Here is a 14,728-nt window from a genome sequence, read left to right on the forward strand (position 1 = left end):
GATTTCTCCCCAATGACTCAGCCCATCACCAACGACAAAGGGTACTGACAAACTCAGGGGCCGCACCTTCCATCTGGCAACGAAAATACCTGAATTCAAATCACCTTGCTCTTCCACCAGGAAAACGCAAGCTCTCTGGGGACATGGATCTGCATGCAATCCCATCTATTATTTCCCCCGTTGAGTTAATCCGGACCCAGTAGACCCAGATGAATCTTGAAATGTGATAATGCCTCCCCAGCAGAGCGTGGGGGTGGGGACAGGGATGCGGGGAGGAGGGCGGGGGATGAGTTTTTTTAAAAAGATATACAATGCAGAATTTTAAGAACCTGATGGAGACGGATATAAGAACAGAGACGTTTTTGTATCTCCCACAAACAAAATATGACGCTTTGGATGCTCCCAGTTCCAAAAGGGAAAAAGGGAGTTAGGGGGAAAGGGAACGATTGATACCGGGTCTGCTGAGAATATGAAAGTTAACTAGGCGTTCTGCTTTGTTGGGAACCCGAGAAGGGGAAAGAAGGGATGATTTCAGGTTTTGAGGCCAGATTCTGACATTTTCGCGCTGACAGCCAGACCGCCGCTGCTGGTTCTCGCCTAAATTGTAGCCAGCAGGGAGGCCGGAGTTAAAACTGTCGGTGCGACAACTACATTACTGATTCTCAAAGGAAGCCCAGGAACCTGGTCAAAAAAAAAAAAAGAAAAGCCAAATCCCTCAAGCCCCCCGCCCCTGGGAAAGAGGCGCTCAGCGATTGGGCCGCGCGGGTGTCACTCAAGGGCACAGAGTCTAGAAAAGGCGTACGGACCGGGAGAAAGCCCCCACACGCCCGCGGGCTCCGGCGGGGTGGTGTCGCCTGACTGTTGTCTTCCCCCGCCCTAACCCATCAGCACACTGAGGGGTCCGCTGGCTCGGTGTCCTCGACGTCGCGTCCCCTGTCCCTTGCGACTGGCAGCTCCCCGCAGGCCGGCGGCCACTTACCTGGCCGCCGCTCCCACTGCCGATGTCAGGGTCGGACGCTCGGCCTCTCGCGACCGTTAAACTCGAGGGAGCGTGCGCGCGCCCGGCGTCTTGGTCACGATTGGTTACTTGGAACGGGGCGGAGACGGCCGTGCAGCGGCGCGCGCTTCGGCTTCCCCCTTCCTGTCCCCCAGCTACCACCAGAGAAGGGGGTCAGCCGCCGGGGAAACGAGAGGGGCGGGGCTGCTGTCAAGTCCTCTCCTCTGATTGGCTCTCTGGGAACCTACGGCAGCTACGCGGGAAAGACTACTTAGCTTCCCGCATGCGCAATAGGTAAGACGGGGGCTGGCTCTCAGGCCTGAGGGCAGCTGCGGCTGGAGAGCCGCGCGTGCGCAGACCCGGAAGCGAGTTAGAGATCCCGCTCCTGAGGTGATTACGGTTCCTCCAGAACTTTGGGGGCGGAAGGCCTTTCCTGAGGTCAGGTAAGCGTCTGTGGAGAAGCTCGGCATCCACATCGTTGCCCACGATCATCAGGGGCTCTGGAGAAAGGACTGGGAGCTGGAATCCCTGAATTTCCCTGTTTTGCGAACCTGAGTCGCGCCGCCCATTGACCTGGAGGCCCCACTGGCGGTGAGATGAAGCCGGCCCCGACACCTGAACTAAATTGTCCCTGGATCTGATTTACTTTAGGCTGGTGGGGGATCAGCACTGGGCTCTTAACGGACTTGGGGGGCAGGCGAGGACGAGAGCCCACCGTTATGGAGAAAACAGTTCTACCGAAGCCGGAGGGCAAATGGATTGATGCTCATTTACTTGTTCGGCAGAGCCTTGGGTAGCTGTGATCATGCAGCTGGGCCTGTTTTAGGCATTGTGAGGGTTTTGCTCCTGCCAAGCCTTTCGAAGGGCCACAGAGAACCCACGTCCCTTCCCGTGGGCCCACCAGCCCATCTAATACGCACTGTTCAGTCTGCGTTTTTCAGACGAAAGTACTTTACTTCCAGCTCTTAGATTTACCTCTACGTGTCCTGAACCCCCAGTAAAGGCACATCGCTAGCCCTGTCCTTAGGTGTGCCTGAGAAGCCAGGATGCAGGCAGAAGGATGCAGGATGCAGAAGCCAGGAGCAGATGTTATTTGCCTTTGGAATAACAAGTGTGCCAAGAGGCGTTTCATCTGATCAGAGCCTTGTAAAAACACCTAACAATTTTGTCTCAACAGTAAAAATTCATTCTCTCCAAAATCTTATCCGTGTATGGAAGATCTCAAACGTAAATAAATCAAATCCTCCTCCCAACTGTGTTAATCCACCAATCAGTGCTGTGTTTAATACTTACACTAAATCAAATTACTTTTAAGCACAGGGCTCTATTTTCAATGTCTATATTTTCAATGTCTATTTCAAGTCCATAAAAAAAAAACAAAAAGCAGTTTTACCACTAATTTCAGTTGGTTAAAAATCTATAATTGAGATACTGTAGAATCTTGCACTCACACAAGAATGGGAGAGTGGATTCCTGGGACAGCTCCAGGCAGAGGGAGGTGTGTTTCCTTCAAGAAAAATGTTAACCCCAACATTGGGAGTACTGGGTATTAGTTCCTAATCATGCACTAGGCAGGAGAGCATGGCTTTTCGATACAGAATCAGATGGATTTTGTTTAGTTTCAGTGCATTTCTTTTTTTGGCAGTGTGATTTTAGGTAACTTTCAAAGAACCTATTAATCTGTTACTAATTAATAAGCCAACATGTTCAGGAGCTAGTATTCTGATTAATCAAGTTATCTTGTTAACTAACTGATATGAAATATTTTGCTAAAGGTACTCACACCTTATTTCTTAATTTAAGCTCTTTGAAGGGGTCTAAATGTTTACAAATTCAGAGTGGAAATTGCTTTTGACTAATTGGACTAAAAAGCAGCTTTATGAAAATAACTAGGGAAGAGAAGGCTTTAGAAATACAAGTATGTGCTGTGTGTGCTATGCTTAGTGACTCAGTCGTGTCCAACTCTTTTCGATCCCATAGACTGTAGCCCGCTAGGCTCCTCTGTCCCTGGGGATTCTCCAGGTAAGAATCCTGGAGTGGGTTGCCATGCCCTCCTCCAGGGGATCTTCCCAACCCAGGAACAGAACCCAGGTCTCCTGCATCGCAGGCGGATTCTTTACCATCTGAGACACCAGGGAAGCCCAGTAACTATTCATCTAATTTAACCTCCCTCTTCTCATACTGGAGATTTTGCATTACTGATGTGCAAGCTTATACATAATATTTTATGGCTTTATAAGAGTGTGATTACCATATGACTTTATTATAACATCATATTGCCCAAGTGGGGCTTCCCAGGTAGCTCAGCGGTAAAGAATCCTCCTGCCTATGCAGGAGCCACAGGAAATGTGGGTTCAATCCTTGGGTTGGGAAGATCCCCTGGAAGAGGAAATGGCAACCCACTCCAGTATTCTTGCTGGGATAATCCCATGGACAGAGAAGCCTGGTGGGCTACAGTCCATGGGGTCACAAAGAGTCAGACACAACGGAACGACTGAGCATGCATTGCTGAAGTATTCCTCTTTTGCCATGAAGGCTTCAAATGACAATTTTGAGTGGAGCTCCTTGATTCGGATAAGATTAGGCTATTCAGTAATACTGGCTGTTAGCGGCTTGAGACATTTAATGTCTGTTAACCAGGGTGTTAACTTGGTGTCAGTAATTCTTACATCCAAACAGCTTGTCATTGATGGGGGTTGGGGGCGGGCTGGCCCCCACAGGAAAAATGAGGAACTCTAAAACTAAATTGGACTATGAAAATGAATGGAACATGAAAATGAATGATGAGGTATACATTTAAATATGTTGTATTTAATATCAGGTTACATTTTTTTTTACCTTTCCTACCCCTCATAATTTTTCTTACTGTATCAGATAATTCCTAAAGATCTGTATGTTTAAAGCAGGACTTGCTTTGATGAAGGTAGTTTTTATCTTTCAATTTGAAACCAGCTGGGAAGTCAAGCTATATTCTCAGCATCATAATTACCTCTCTGGCACTTGATTTCATAGACCACAATTATGACCTCACCAAACAGCGAGTCTTTGGTGATCGCATGGTCCCCAAGTATTTCTTAAATTGGACCATACCAAGTAAAATAGTTTGCAGGTCATGTTCTAGATATCTTTTCTCTGAGCTTTTAAAACATGAGTCCATGAAATAATCTGTTTGCAGACTGGGCTTGTGTTTTGTCAGCCAGAGGTTGCTGAGCTTTGTGTGCTTTGGAGCACCACTAAGTGCTTTAAATCTGTAGCGACCTGTGCAATTTTTTTTTTTCTCTTCCTAGGTGGTATAACCTCCATTTTACAGATTTGGAAACATGGCCAGAGCTGCACGGTGAGTAAATCATGGCATTGAGACACTGACTCAGGTCATACTGACTATAGAGCAGTATGGCCTGTCAGGGACGAAAAATCGAGAGAAAGGGTCAAGAGAAAATTGAAAATGAGCTCATATTCTTTAAGGAGCTGGGGGAAGAACAAATCTGGAGATGTTATAAAAGGCTAAGAAACAAGGGATGGGAAGGACAAATTTAGTTTAAGAAAATGGAATGTTCTTCCAAAATAAGTCTTCCTGAACTATTCTACATAGTATGCATCTCGTCTTTTATTTGTATGAAATACAATAATGTATTTGAATGTGGTTTGAAAACAGACATCCTAAACAAATACAATGCATCATTAATAGAGTCTTTGCGACTTTTAGAGAAAAGTGTGGAGTGTAATCATTGCTGCTTTTTTATGTGTCTGTCTTATTTTAATAGCATAGTTGATAAATAACAGAGTTCCTGTTAGGTGTCATAAATAGAAGAAAATCACAGTGATGCACCCAAATAGGACAAGTGTAATTGTGGATTCAACGTTTTCTGTTTAAAAAAATCACTGCACAGGCTGCTGGTATTGTATGAATTGAAAGCTTTTCTCCTTATCTGCTTTATTAGTTGTCTCTTGGACTGGGCGGCAGTAAGCCTGTTGAATCTAAACCAAACTCGGGAGTGGACTCCTTATTCTCTTGTCCTCTGTCGTCAGCTCTGTCCTTTTGACAGCTCTGTTATACTTTCCTGCTCAGTCCATTGTGCTTTTTTTTTTTTCTTTTTTTTGAGAAATAGTTCTCTGGAAACACTTACTGTGGCTGGACGGTGCTTTCTCTTCAGTGGAGAACCCCTAGCCTAGGAAATGACAAGGGTCTGTGTCAAGCCTGAGCTACAGTTCCCTGGGGTTCTGTTTGGGGATGTGTTCTAGCCCTCATGAGGATTTGGGTTTCCCGGGTAGCTCAAACTGTAAAGAATCTGCCTGTGATGCTGGAGACCTGGGTTTGATCCCTGGGTGGGGAAGATCCCCTGGAGAAGGGCATGGCAACCCACTCCAGTATTCTTGCCTGGAGAATCCCATGCTCCAATCGATTGGGTTGCAAAGAGTTGGACATGACTGAGCGACTTTCACTTCACTTCTTCATGAGGATTTCAGGTAACCAGAACAAAAGCTTGAGCTGGATGTGAAAGGGAAAGAAAGGGTGCTTTCTCTTTACTCCCATTCTGCAGGGAACACCAAAACACACTTTTATGAGTTTTTTCAAATGTATTTACTTATGTATTGGCAGTGTCAGGTTTTATCTTAGTTTCAGCACACAGGATCTTCCTTGAGTCATACAGAATCTTTTTCTGCATCACACAGACCCTCTAGTTGTGGCGCGGGCTTAGTTGCTTCATGCAGGTGGGATCTTAGTTCCCAGACCAGGGATCGAGCCCATGTCTCCTGCATTGCAAGGTGGATTCTTAACCACGACCACCAGGGAAGTCCCCCAAACACACTTTTAAAATATAGATGATTATTATTAAGCATTTCTCAGAAAATCCTCTCTTAGCTTCTGGTGCCATCAGCTGGCCATTTTGTCTTTTTAAAAGCTCACTGAATTGGGTCCTTCACCGTTGATAAGATCATTGTTTTTGAAATCTAGTTTATCTCCTTCAGGAAGGGGAAACAAGACCATGACTAAGCAGGTAAACAGCCCTGCTGCATTCTGGCCTCAACTTCTGAAATCTCAACATAAAAGACAACAAGCTCTGAAAAGCAGCTGGAAGAACTTAGCTAATTCCTGTGTCCTTTGCTTCTCAAACTTGAATGTGCTGCTGAATCACTTGAGGATCTTATGAAAATGCAGGTTCTCATGTAGAAGGCCTGGGGTGGGACCTGAGATTCTTCACACCCAACAAGCTCTCGGTGCGCTGCTGCTCTGTGGACCACACTCTGACTGCGAGACTCCAGAGCTCCCTTAGCCATTACAGTAGCCATGAGCACTCATGGCTAGTCCAGGCCGACATGTGCTATAAGCGTGGCCACACCTCAGATTGTGCAGACCTCATATAAAAAGGAAATCTCAATAATTTTTATAGTGATCACATGTTGACCTAAGTATATTTGGGATGTATTGGATTAAGTAAAGTATATTGAAATTTACTTCATCAGTTGCTATTTACTCTTTTTAGTGTGGCTTAGAAAATTTGGAATTTCACACGTGGCTTGCACTGTATTTCTATTAGACATTGCTGTTCTAGAACATTAATGCAATAGAAGCAACATTTTTGGTGTTCTTTTTTTCAGATGACCCAGTTTCTCAATCCCCTCGTGACCATTTCACCTGCTCTTTTTGCTCAGCTTGACATTCATTTCATTCTTTTCTCCAAATGTCTTTCCTCTCTTGCCTGTTCCTTCCCTTTCCACCTTCTCCACCTCCATCATTGTCAACACGATCCTAAGACTCTTATCCAGCAGTCATATAATCCTAAGAGCCAGGACTGCAGGCAGCAGCCACCTTACCTGAGAGCTGGTTAGAAAGGCAGGGTCTCAAGCCCCACCCCAGACCTAATGAGCTGCATCCTGTTTAACAGGATCCCTAAGGGATTTGTCTGTGCATGAAGGTTAGAGCCATGAAAACGTTAACTATCACCTTTCCTATTATTGTTGTCGTTTAGTCGCTCAGTCGTGTCCGACTCTTTGCAACCCCATGGACTGTAGCCCTCCAGGCTCCTCTGTTCATGAGATTCTCCATGGCAAGAATACTGGAGTCAGTTGCCATTTTCTTCTCCAGAGGATCTTCCTGACCCAGGGATCGAACCTGCATCTCCTGTTTGGCAGGCCGATACTTTACCACTGAGCTACCTGAGAAGCCCCATCTTTGCTAAAGCACCCCATTTCAGTGAATCTCCATACCTGTTCCTTTGCTTAGGTTGGATGATTCCCTCAAGGTTGATACACTAAGAAGTTGTGTCTAAGAGAAACTAGTACTCTACCTTTCTAAAACATCATCAGTGAATGGTAGGCAAATGGCATCCAGAAGGTGGGTCCAGAGTTAACCCTGAGGCTTCCAGATTCAATACCCTCTCTGTGTCTAAGACGCACAGGCAGTAGCCTCCCCTTACCACTCTCCAGAGCTTTTGAGCCACTGGTGAAACAAGCCTCACCTCGCTGCCCCTTGTTTAAAATCTGTGTGTGCTCCAGTCACAGGCCACGTTCTAGAGCAGAGCATGCCACCCCTGAGCTAGGTGTCTGTCTTGGTTTGGGCTGATCGTGTAAGCCAGAGGAGGGACCCTGCTGGCTCCTATCAGAAACAAAGGCACCTAATAGGATGCAGCTTTGAAGTCCTGGTAACCAGCCTTCCGAGTGACTTGGGGGCACAGTGAAGTGTGAGAACCACTGCTCTCTGGCGTCTTGTCCATGTTAGGCTCTGGCACATACCTTACTTACAGATGTCTCCATTTCTGTTTTATGCTGCAGTCTCAGACTCATTGAGGCATATAGTAGATGCTGAAAATATTCATGGAGCAAATTAATGTTCCCTGTTGTAAAGGCATCCGCCCTCTTATCTCCAGCTTGACCAAGTGAGAGAGCGCGGCTTTAACCTAAATTGCAGTCAGCTGTCTAGCGCAGAAGCCGCCCTCCAAGGAAAAGCAGAGCGGAGGGGAGTCAGGGTGGAGACCCCACCCAGGCCTGAGGCTCACACCAACAGGAAGGAATCCCGGCTTGCTGTATCGACTGCCGGTTTCCCCTTACACTGCTTGTTACCATTTCTCTTTTTTTTTTAATGTCACGATGAGCTCTAATTTGAGCTGCTTTTATTGTTCCCCAAAGACTTTGGGTTGCTCTGTGGGTATCACAAAAACTGAAATCCAATCTGTATTCTTCTCTGAGCTTGGGGGAAGTGGAGCCACGGGTGTGTTTGTCATTTTTAGCCATTTTTGGAGTCCAGCCAGAGCTCCAGGAGATACTCAAAGTATTTGGAATCATCTGATTGGCCGCTGGAATTAGCCGTTAGACAAAGCAGCCAGTAACTGAACACTGGGGACCTTCGTGAACTCCAGTCCTGTGGGAGACCTTCCTGTGTGTGTCAGCTCTGAACTAGGACAGAAAGGTAGACTTGAAGCACATCGGGCTGGCGACAAAGCAGCTGATAAAAGTGCTCTCCTCCTCTCCACCCTTTGTCTGGGAGTTTCGCCCTGTCTCAGACCTCTCTCCTTTTCTTTGTGGCCACACTATATTCTACCGCCATCCTGCCTGGTCAGATTGCCTAACGAAAGGGCAGCCCCAGGAGAGGCACTGGGCTCCTGTTCCATGAACCGATTCCAGGGACCAGACACTAATACACAAAGGAATTCTGTTCTGTAGACTGAAAGCAGAAATAAGGGGAAGGAAATTGTGGACATCGACTTGGTCTCACTCAGTCATTTATAGGGGAGTGGATTCTTTGTTGTAGAGACGGTAGAGAAAGGCTTTGTCGTTCATTTTTTCCTGAGGATGCTTCTGACATATTTCACACAATAAACAGAACCCATTTTTAAAGCACCACTTTCACTGGCATACTCTTGTTTCAGAATACCTCCCCTGGTAGCCACGGAGCATCTTATGAACCAACACCTCCTTAATTATCACCCACTGGGACTGACGAAATGTTGTACTTTTCACAAAGAAGATATGAGTTTAGACCAGAGGTTCCCAACCTCCCAGGGGCTTCCCAGGGGCTCAGCGGTAAAGAATCCGCCTGCACTGCAGGAGCCACAGGAGATACGGGTTGGATCCGGGTTGGGAAGATCCCCTGGAGGAGGGCATGGCAACCCACTCCAGTATTCTTGCCTGAGAATCACATGGACGGAGGAGCCTGGCCCACTACAGCCTTTAGGGTCACAAAGAGTCAAACATGACAAACGACTGAGCACACCCGCACGCCCCAACCTCCAGAAGCTAAGGCCTGATGATTTGAGGTGGAGCTGATGTAATAATAGAAATAAAATGCACGATAAATGTAATGCACTTGAACCATCCTGAAACCATTCCCCACCCCTGTGGTCCATAGAATAATTGTCTTCCACGAAGACAACTGTCTGCCAAAAAAGGTTGTGGACCATTGGTTTACACCATAGTGTCAGTTACAAGATTGAAAACTAGCACTGGCCTAAAGACTGAAAAGTACATTTCATTTCATTTATTTTCCATAGAGATGAAGAATACTGTATTCATTCTGGAAACAACCCATGTCATCTGTACTGATAACTAAGACAGGCACTTGGATTTCAGAAAATGCACATATTTGCAAGGAAGCCACGCATACTAGCATGTTTCTGCCATAAGGCCACCTAGAGATCATGTGGGGCCCAGTGGACGTCACCATCAGAACTTCTGGTGGCTGAAAGGTAAATGAGCCAAGAGAAACCTAGTGAAAAATAACTTGGTGGACGTTAAGTACTTTCGGCTGAAGAAGTTAGTTTAGGTAAACTCCAGTTCCTACCTGTGCTAGAGACCAGTTGCCATGAGCTAGAATGTACAACGTTTCAAGTGGTGAAAGAAGCTGTCTAGAGCCTCGCAAGAAGCAGTTGTTAGAGGAATACATAAAGCAACTACGATTTTAAAAAACAACTCTACATCTCTTCAGTGTCTACAGAATCCTCAATCAAGAAGTATTTAAGTGAGGGGCACATTTGTACTTCCCCAAATCCACCTGGGTGATTTTGCTAAAAACCAGTCTCATACCTTCAGGATTATCAACAAAGCCCTTTCCAGAATACTACTGTTTCTCTGATTTCACTCAAAACCTGTGTGGGTTGCATGGAGAGGGCTTGCATGCATGCCAGGTTGCTTCAGTCATGTTGGACCCTGCAACCCTATGGACCGTAGCCCACCAGGCTCCTCTGTCCATGGGATTCTCCAGGCAAGAATACTGGAGTGGGTTGTCATGCCCTCCTCCAGGGGATCGTCCCTACCCAGGGATAGAACCTGCGGCTCCTGCCTTGCAAGCAGATTCTTTACCGCTGAGCCTCCGGGGCAGCCCCAATGAAGAGGGCTTATTCTCCTGCATTTTTCAGATGAGAAAATGGGCCAAGGTTGTGACACACACCCCTGCCCCGTTCACGGAGAGTATGTAGGCCTCTGAAAATTGACAGTGCCTTTCAGATCTGCCTTCCCTCGAAAAACAGCAGAGGCTTGTGGGACTCACCACATTGTCATGGCTGTTATTCTCTATTCATTTGTCAACGAAGACACTTCAGCTGTATGCTAGTCTTGAGTAGTTACGGAAACCTCCCGTTCAGCAGCCCTCGCGTTCTTCTTGAACACCTTCTCTGACTGGGAGAAATTCTGTGAGCTCCGTGAAGACCACATCTTGCTCTCTCTGACCTCATGTCCCTCCCTCGCCCTTGCCTTTTACTTTGAACCTAACAAGCACCTTAATAAAAAATCAGTAGATTTGGTAGCACTAAAGATGAGTGCTGGTTGGATCCTTTGATTGGCAGTGCTTCTGAGGGAACAGATGTTCCTATTCAAATCCATGAAACTGGAAACATTAAAAAACAACAATCAGGACATTGATTGATAGTGATAGTTACTGCATCAGACTGTTTAAGCCCAGCTCTAAAACAGACCATCACATACTGTCATCTTTTCATTTTGATTTCAGAGATTCTCACACACTTAAATCATGTCACTTGACTCAGATTCTGAGTCTTGCTTGGTGTCCTATGGAGTATTTCCTCATCAAATTACAGCCCCGTGCTTTTGAATTTCACACTCGCAGCCTCTCCTTCCTGAGAAAACGGCACCTCTGGGTGCTTTGAAGATATTTTTGGTCCGTTTACAAGAAAATATTTACCAGCTGGCAGGGCATGTACTGCTGTGCTGAGAACACTATAGACAATGCAGGGCCGGGGAGAGGTGTATGTGTGTGTGGCCGGGTGTCCTGTCTGCACGGATTTCCTAAATCCCCTGCCTGCCAGATGGGTGGTGATCCTTTGAACTGGTGCATAAGAGGTGATCTTAGAACCTGAAGAATTACTCATCTAATCTTGAGAGCAGACCAGGCTGAAGGGCTCTCCTTCTCTCTGTCTGATTCAGGTCCTGAGAGCCCCTCGCCATGAGTACCTTGGGTCTGTTCCGTTTTCCTGCCCCACTGACCAGAGTGTGCCTGGTGCCCTGGGGACTCCGGCTCTGCGAGAAGCTGCCGCTCCTGTCCCCAGGAACGATGGCCACTCCAGTGCAGGCGGCCGGCAAGAAGGACTGCCCCAAGCTGCTCTCCCTGAACGAGCATGAGCTTGAAGAGCAGTTCGTGAAAGGCCACGGTCCAGGGGGCCAGGCAACAAACAAAACAAGCAACTGCGTGGTGCTGAGACACGTGCCCTCGGGCATCGTCGTCAAGGTAGAGGAAGGTGGTCTCGGGATCCCCTGATTTCTCCTGAGTGACAGCTGTGGCCCCCAGCAGTAGGGGGACTGTGGGTCTCAGGCCCGGCCCGGCCCCAGGAGCCCCCTCCCAGGATCCTGTGCAGTTGCACTCTTACTGCTGCTGTCCTTGAACTTGGCAGGCCCCACAGTTCTTGTCAAGCCACTGGGCTGCAGAGGGCTCTCTCTGGCCCTGACATGGGCTCCGGGCCCCCAAGCAGCCTGCAGGCCCAGGCTGTCTGCCAGCAGGCTCAGCCCTTAGCCACCTGGCTGATGACTCAGATGGCTGCACCCTCCATGTCTCTCCGTCCCCCCTTTGGTAAATGTCAGCGACACTTGCCCTTCTGGAAAAGGACTGAATGAGATAACGAGGCAAACTGATGTCAACCCTCAGCCGAATGGGCCAGCAGACCCTCCTGAATGCAAAAATCCAACCACTGATCTGAACGTCACCAGCCGTCAACACATGCTGTACTCTAAGAAAGGGTTTACTGCTTTCTCCTGTTTCCTGGTTTGGTAGTGGCCTCACTGGCCACTGGTCTGTCCCGTGGCCCCAGGGCCCTGAAGGCAGCACAAGCCTCGAGGCACAGTGGAGAGAGGATTGGCAGGTTTTCCTACACCAGTGTTACAGTTAGCAAGTACTTATGTATCACGTGAGCATGTTGCCAGCCGGCTCTGTTCTGAGTAGCTTCACATTCATGTTAACTCTTAATCTTTATAAGCCCACGCTCATAAGGTGGAGCCTGAGGCCCAGAGAGGTTCCTCCAGCTGCCAGAGTCAACTCAGACCAAACCCAGAGTCTGGTCCTGACAGCTGTTCTTTGCTGCCATATTTCTGAGCATATTAGTTAAAATCTCAATCATTTTTCATTTCCTCCTCAAAAAAACTGTTATTCATGAGCAACAAATAAAACTCTGAAACCTGACATAGTTAAATTTGTTTAACCTGTTTCATGTAGCTCACTCCAAAGTTGCTCGAAATGTTATCTTTTCACCCTAATAGCGCATGCGTGCATGCTAAGTCACTACAGTGGTGTCCAACTCTGCGACCCTATGGACTGTAGCCCACCAGGCTCCTCTGTCCATGGGATTCTCCAGCCAAGAATACTGGAGTGGGTTACCATTCCCTTCTCCAGGGGATCTTCCCAACTCAGGCATTGAACCCACATCTTTTACATCTCCTACATTAGCAGACAGGTTCTTTACCACTAATGCCAAAAGGCTATTTTCCTCCTTCAAACAGAAGTTTATAAACGGGGCACACAAGAGGGCTTGCTTAGACATACTGGTTGACATTTCCAAAATTATCTGGGGACTTTCTTTAAAAGCTATTGTTACTTCGAAACAAAACACCACTCCAAATATTGGCATAGTCACAGTGAAAGCCATGTAACAGCTGGGGTGTGGGACTGGGCACAGGCTGGGCAGAGGCAGGAAGGGGCTTGGCCTTCATCCTGCTGCTGACCCGCTGGGACTCCTGACAAGTGGCTTTGCCCCTGCGGGCCTGACCCCTCTGTAAAGGGATGAGGTTGTCTAATGATTCCCAAGGTCCTGCCCAGGACACACCAGCTTTCACATTATAAAATATCATCTCTTACAGTGCCACCAGACCAGATCCGTTGACCAAAACAGAAAGCTAGCTCGGAGAATCCTGCAAGAGAAAGTGGACGTCTTCTACAAAGGCGAAAACAGTCTCGTTTGCAGAGAAAAACGCGAGGCAGAGAAGAGAAAGCAAGAAAGAAAAAAAAGAGCAAAGGAAACCCTCGAGAAAAAGAAACTCTTGAAAGAACAATGGGAATCCAGTAAAAGTGCCCAGAGAGGACTGCAGGTTCTGACTGAAAGAACCTGCTGACTGGCCTCCAGGGTGGCGGCTTTCAGAGGAGAGTGTGTGTGCCGGGCCCCAGAGACAGCCAAGTCTCTAAGCGGCAGACAGACTGTCACGAATAGAGATGTAGACTCTGAGAATAAAACTATAAAGAAACACAAGGAAGTCATTACTGGAGAAGGAACAGGGGCGCTTTTGTGGGGGAGGAAAGGTTATGGTGACGGGAGGCTTGGAGGGCCTCCCGGGCAGCTGCAGAGTCCTCTTTCTTGACCAGGGCGGTAAGTAGAAGCATGTCCCTTTTTAAGCTATACATTTGTGTGACTGTATCATATTTTATTATCAAAAGTGAGAAGTGAAAGTATTTTTGAAAGGAAAAAAAAAACAGTAACAGACTTTTTATGGAAAAATGATAGAATTGAGCCAAACAATAGCATTTTTAGTGCCTCCTTGTCATCCTCTGGGACATCACTGATCATTGACACGTGGATGTCCGTTAGCTTCATGTCAGGTTAAGAGAATAAAAGAAAACAAGATGGTGGAAGGTTTACAAGTTGGTACTCCACCTGCCCATTTACCCCATTAGCTTAATAGACTGTTGACAAGTGACCACTCTGGTGAGGAAATACACACGTCACTCCCTGTATGTGGGTCTACAAGTAGTAGGCTTATGAGAGATGAGGTTTCAGAAACCTGGTTTGTGAATTTGCTTGATAGCATCCCTCAAGCCAGATTTGACCTTACAGATTGTTGGTGGGGAAGGGAGGAGGGTTAGGTGTGGTTATTAGCTTGGTTTATTAGAACCCATCCGGAGTTTATGCAAAAAACGGGGAAGGAAACAAAAACCATGAGGTGAGAAGGCCACTGTCGAGACACAGGACCTGCCTCGTTTCTTCACTTAAGACCAGACGGCATGGTGGTGGTGGTGTAGTCGCTAAGTCACGTCCAACTCATGGGACCCCATGGACTGTAGCCTGCCAGGCTCCTCTATCCATGGGATTCTCCAGGCCAGAATACTGGAGGGAGTTACCATTTTCTTCTCCCGAGGATCTTCCCGACCCAGGAATCGAACCTGGATCTCCTGCATTGCAGGCAGATTCTTTACCAACTGAGCTATGAGGGAAGCCAGACTGCACGCATCCCAGTAAAATGACTTGTAAGGAAACCAGGTAACGCTCTTCTCACCTGGCAGTGGCCAAGTTTGGAAGCTCA

The 14,728-nt window shown here is 47.2% G+C and overlaps 2 protein-coding genes across 11 annotated transcripts in view; one reads left to right on the forward strand and one right to left on the reverse strand.

Annotated features, from left to right (window-relative positions):
- MPHOSPH9 (M-phase phosphoprotein 9) overlaps positions 1-1,177 on the reverse strand; it is a 58,728-nt gene extending 57,551 nt beyond the window's left edge. For all 5 annotated transcript variants that reach the window (XM_005691373.3, XM_018061348.1, XM_018061349.1 and 2 more), the window contains exon 1: positions 980-1,177. The gene's annotated coding sequence lies outside the window, so the exon portion shown is untranslated. The remainder of the gene's footprint in view (positions 1-979) is intronic.
- Positions 1,273-13,677, forward strand: C17H12orf65 (chromosome 17 C12orf65 homolog). 6 transcript variants are annotated; one of them, XM_018061355.1, is made up of 5 exons: positions 1,273-1,291; positions 4,285-4,334; positions 9,487-9,681; positions 11,375-11,675; positions 13,295-13,677. In XM_018061355.1, exons 4-5 carry the CDS (start codon positions 11,394-11,396, stop codon positions 13,544-13,546), a joined length of 534 nt encoding a protein of 177 aa, XP_017916844.1. In that variant the 5' UTR covers positions 1,273-1,291; positions 4,285-4,334; positions 9,487-9,681; positions 11,375-11,393; the 3' UTR covers positions 13,547-13,677. The 6 variants fall into 6 exon arrangements, with proteins under 6 accessions (XP_017916844.1, XP_017916842.1, XP_005691428.1 ...); XM_005691371.3 differs by lacking the exon at positions 1,273-1,291 and adding an exon at positions 1,313-1,440; XM_018061354.1 differs by lacking the exon at positions 1,273-1,291 and adding an exon at positions 1,476-1,588.

The sequence above is a fragment of the Capra hircus genome, chromosome 17 (genome assembly GCF_001704415.2).
Source record: "Capra hircus breed San Clemente chromosome 17, ASM170441v1, whole genome shotgun sequence".
In the NCBI taxonomy this organism is placed as follows: Eukaryota; Metazoa; Chordata; class Mammalia; order Artiodactyla; family Bovidae; genus Capra; species Capra hircus.

Coding starts and splice junctions, on each gene's coding strand:
- C17H12orf65 (XM_018061355.1), top strand. CDS start 11,394: ATGAGTACCTTGGGTCTGTTCCGTTTTCCTGCCCCACTGACCAGAGTG. Junction 11,676..13,294: donor CCTCGGGCATCGTCGTCAAG/GTAGAGGAAGGT, acceptor CATCTCTTACAG/TGCCACCAGACCAGATCCGT.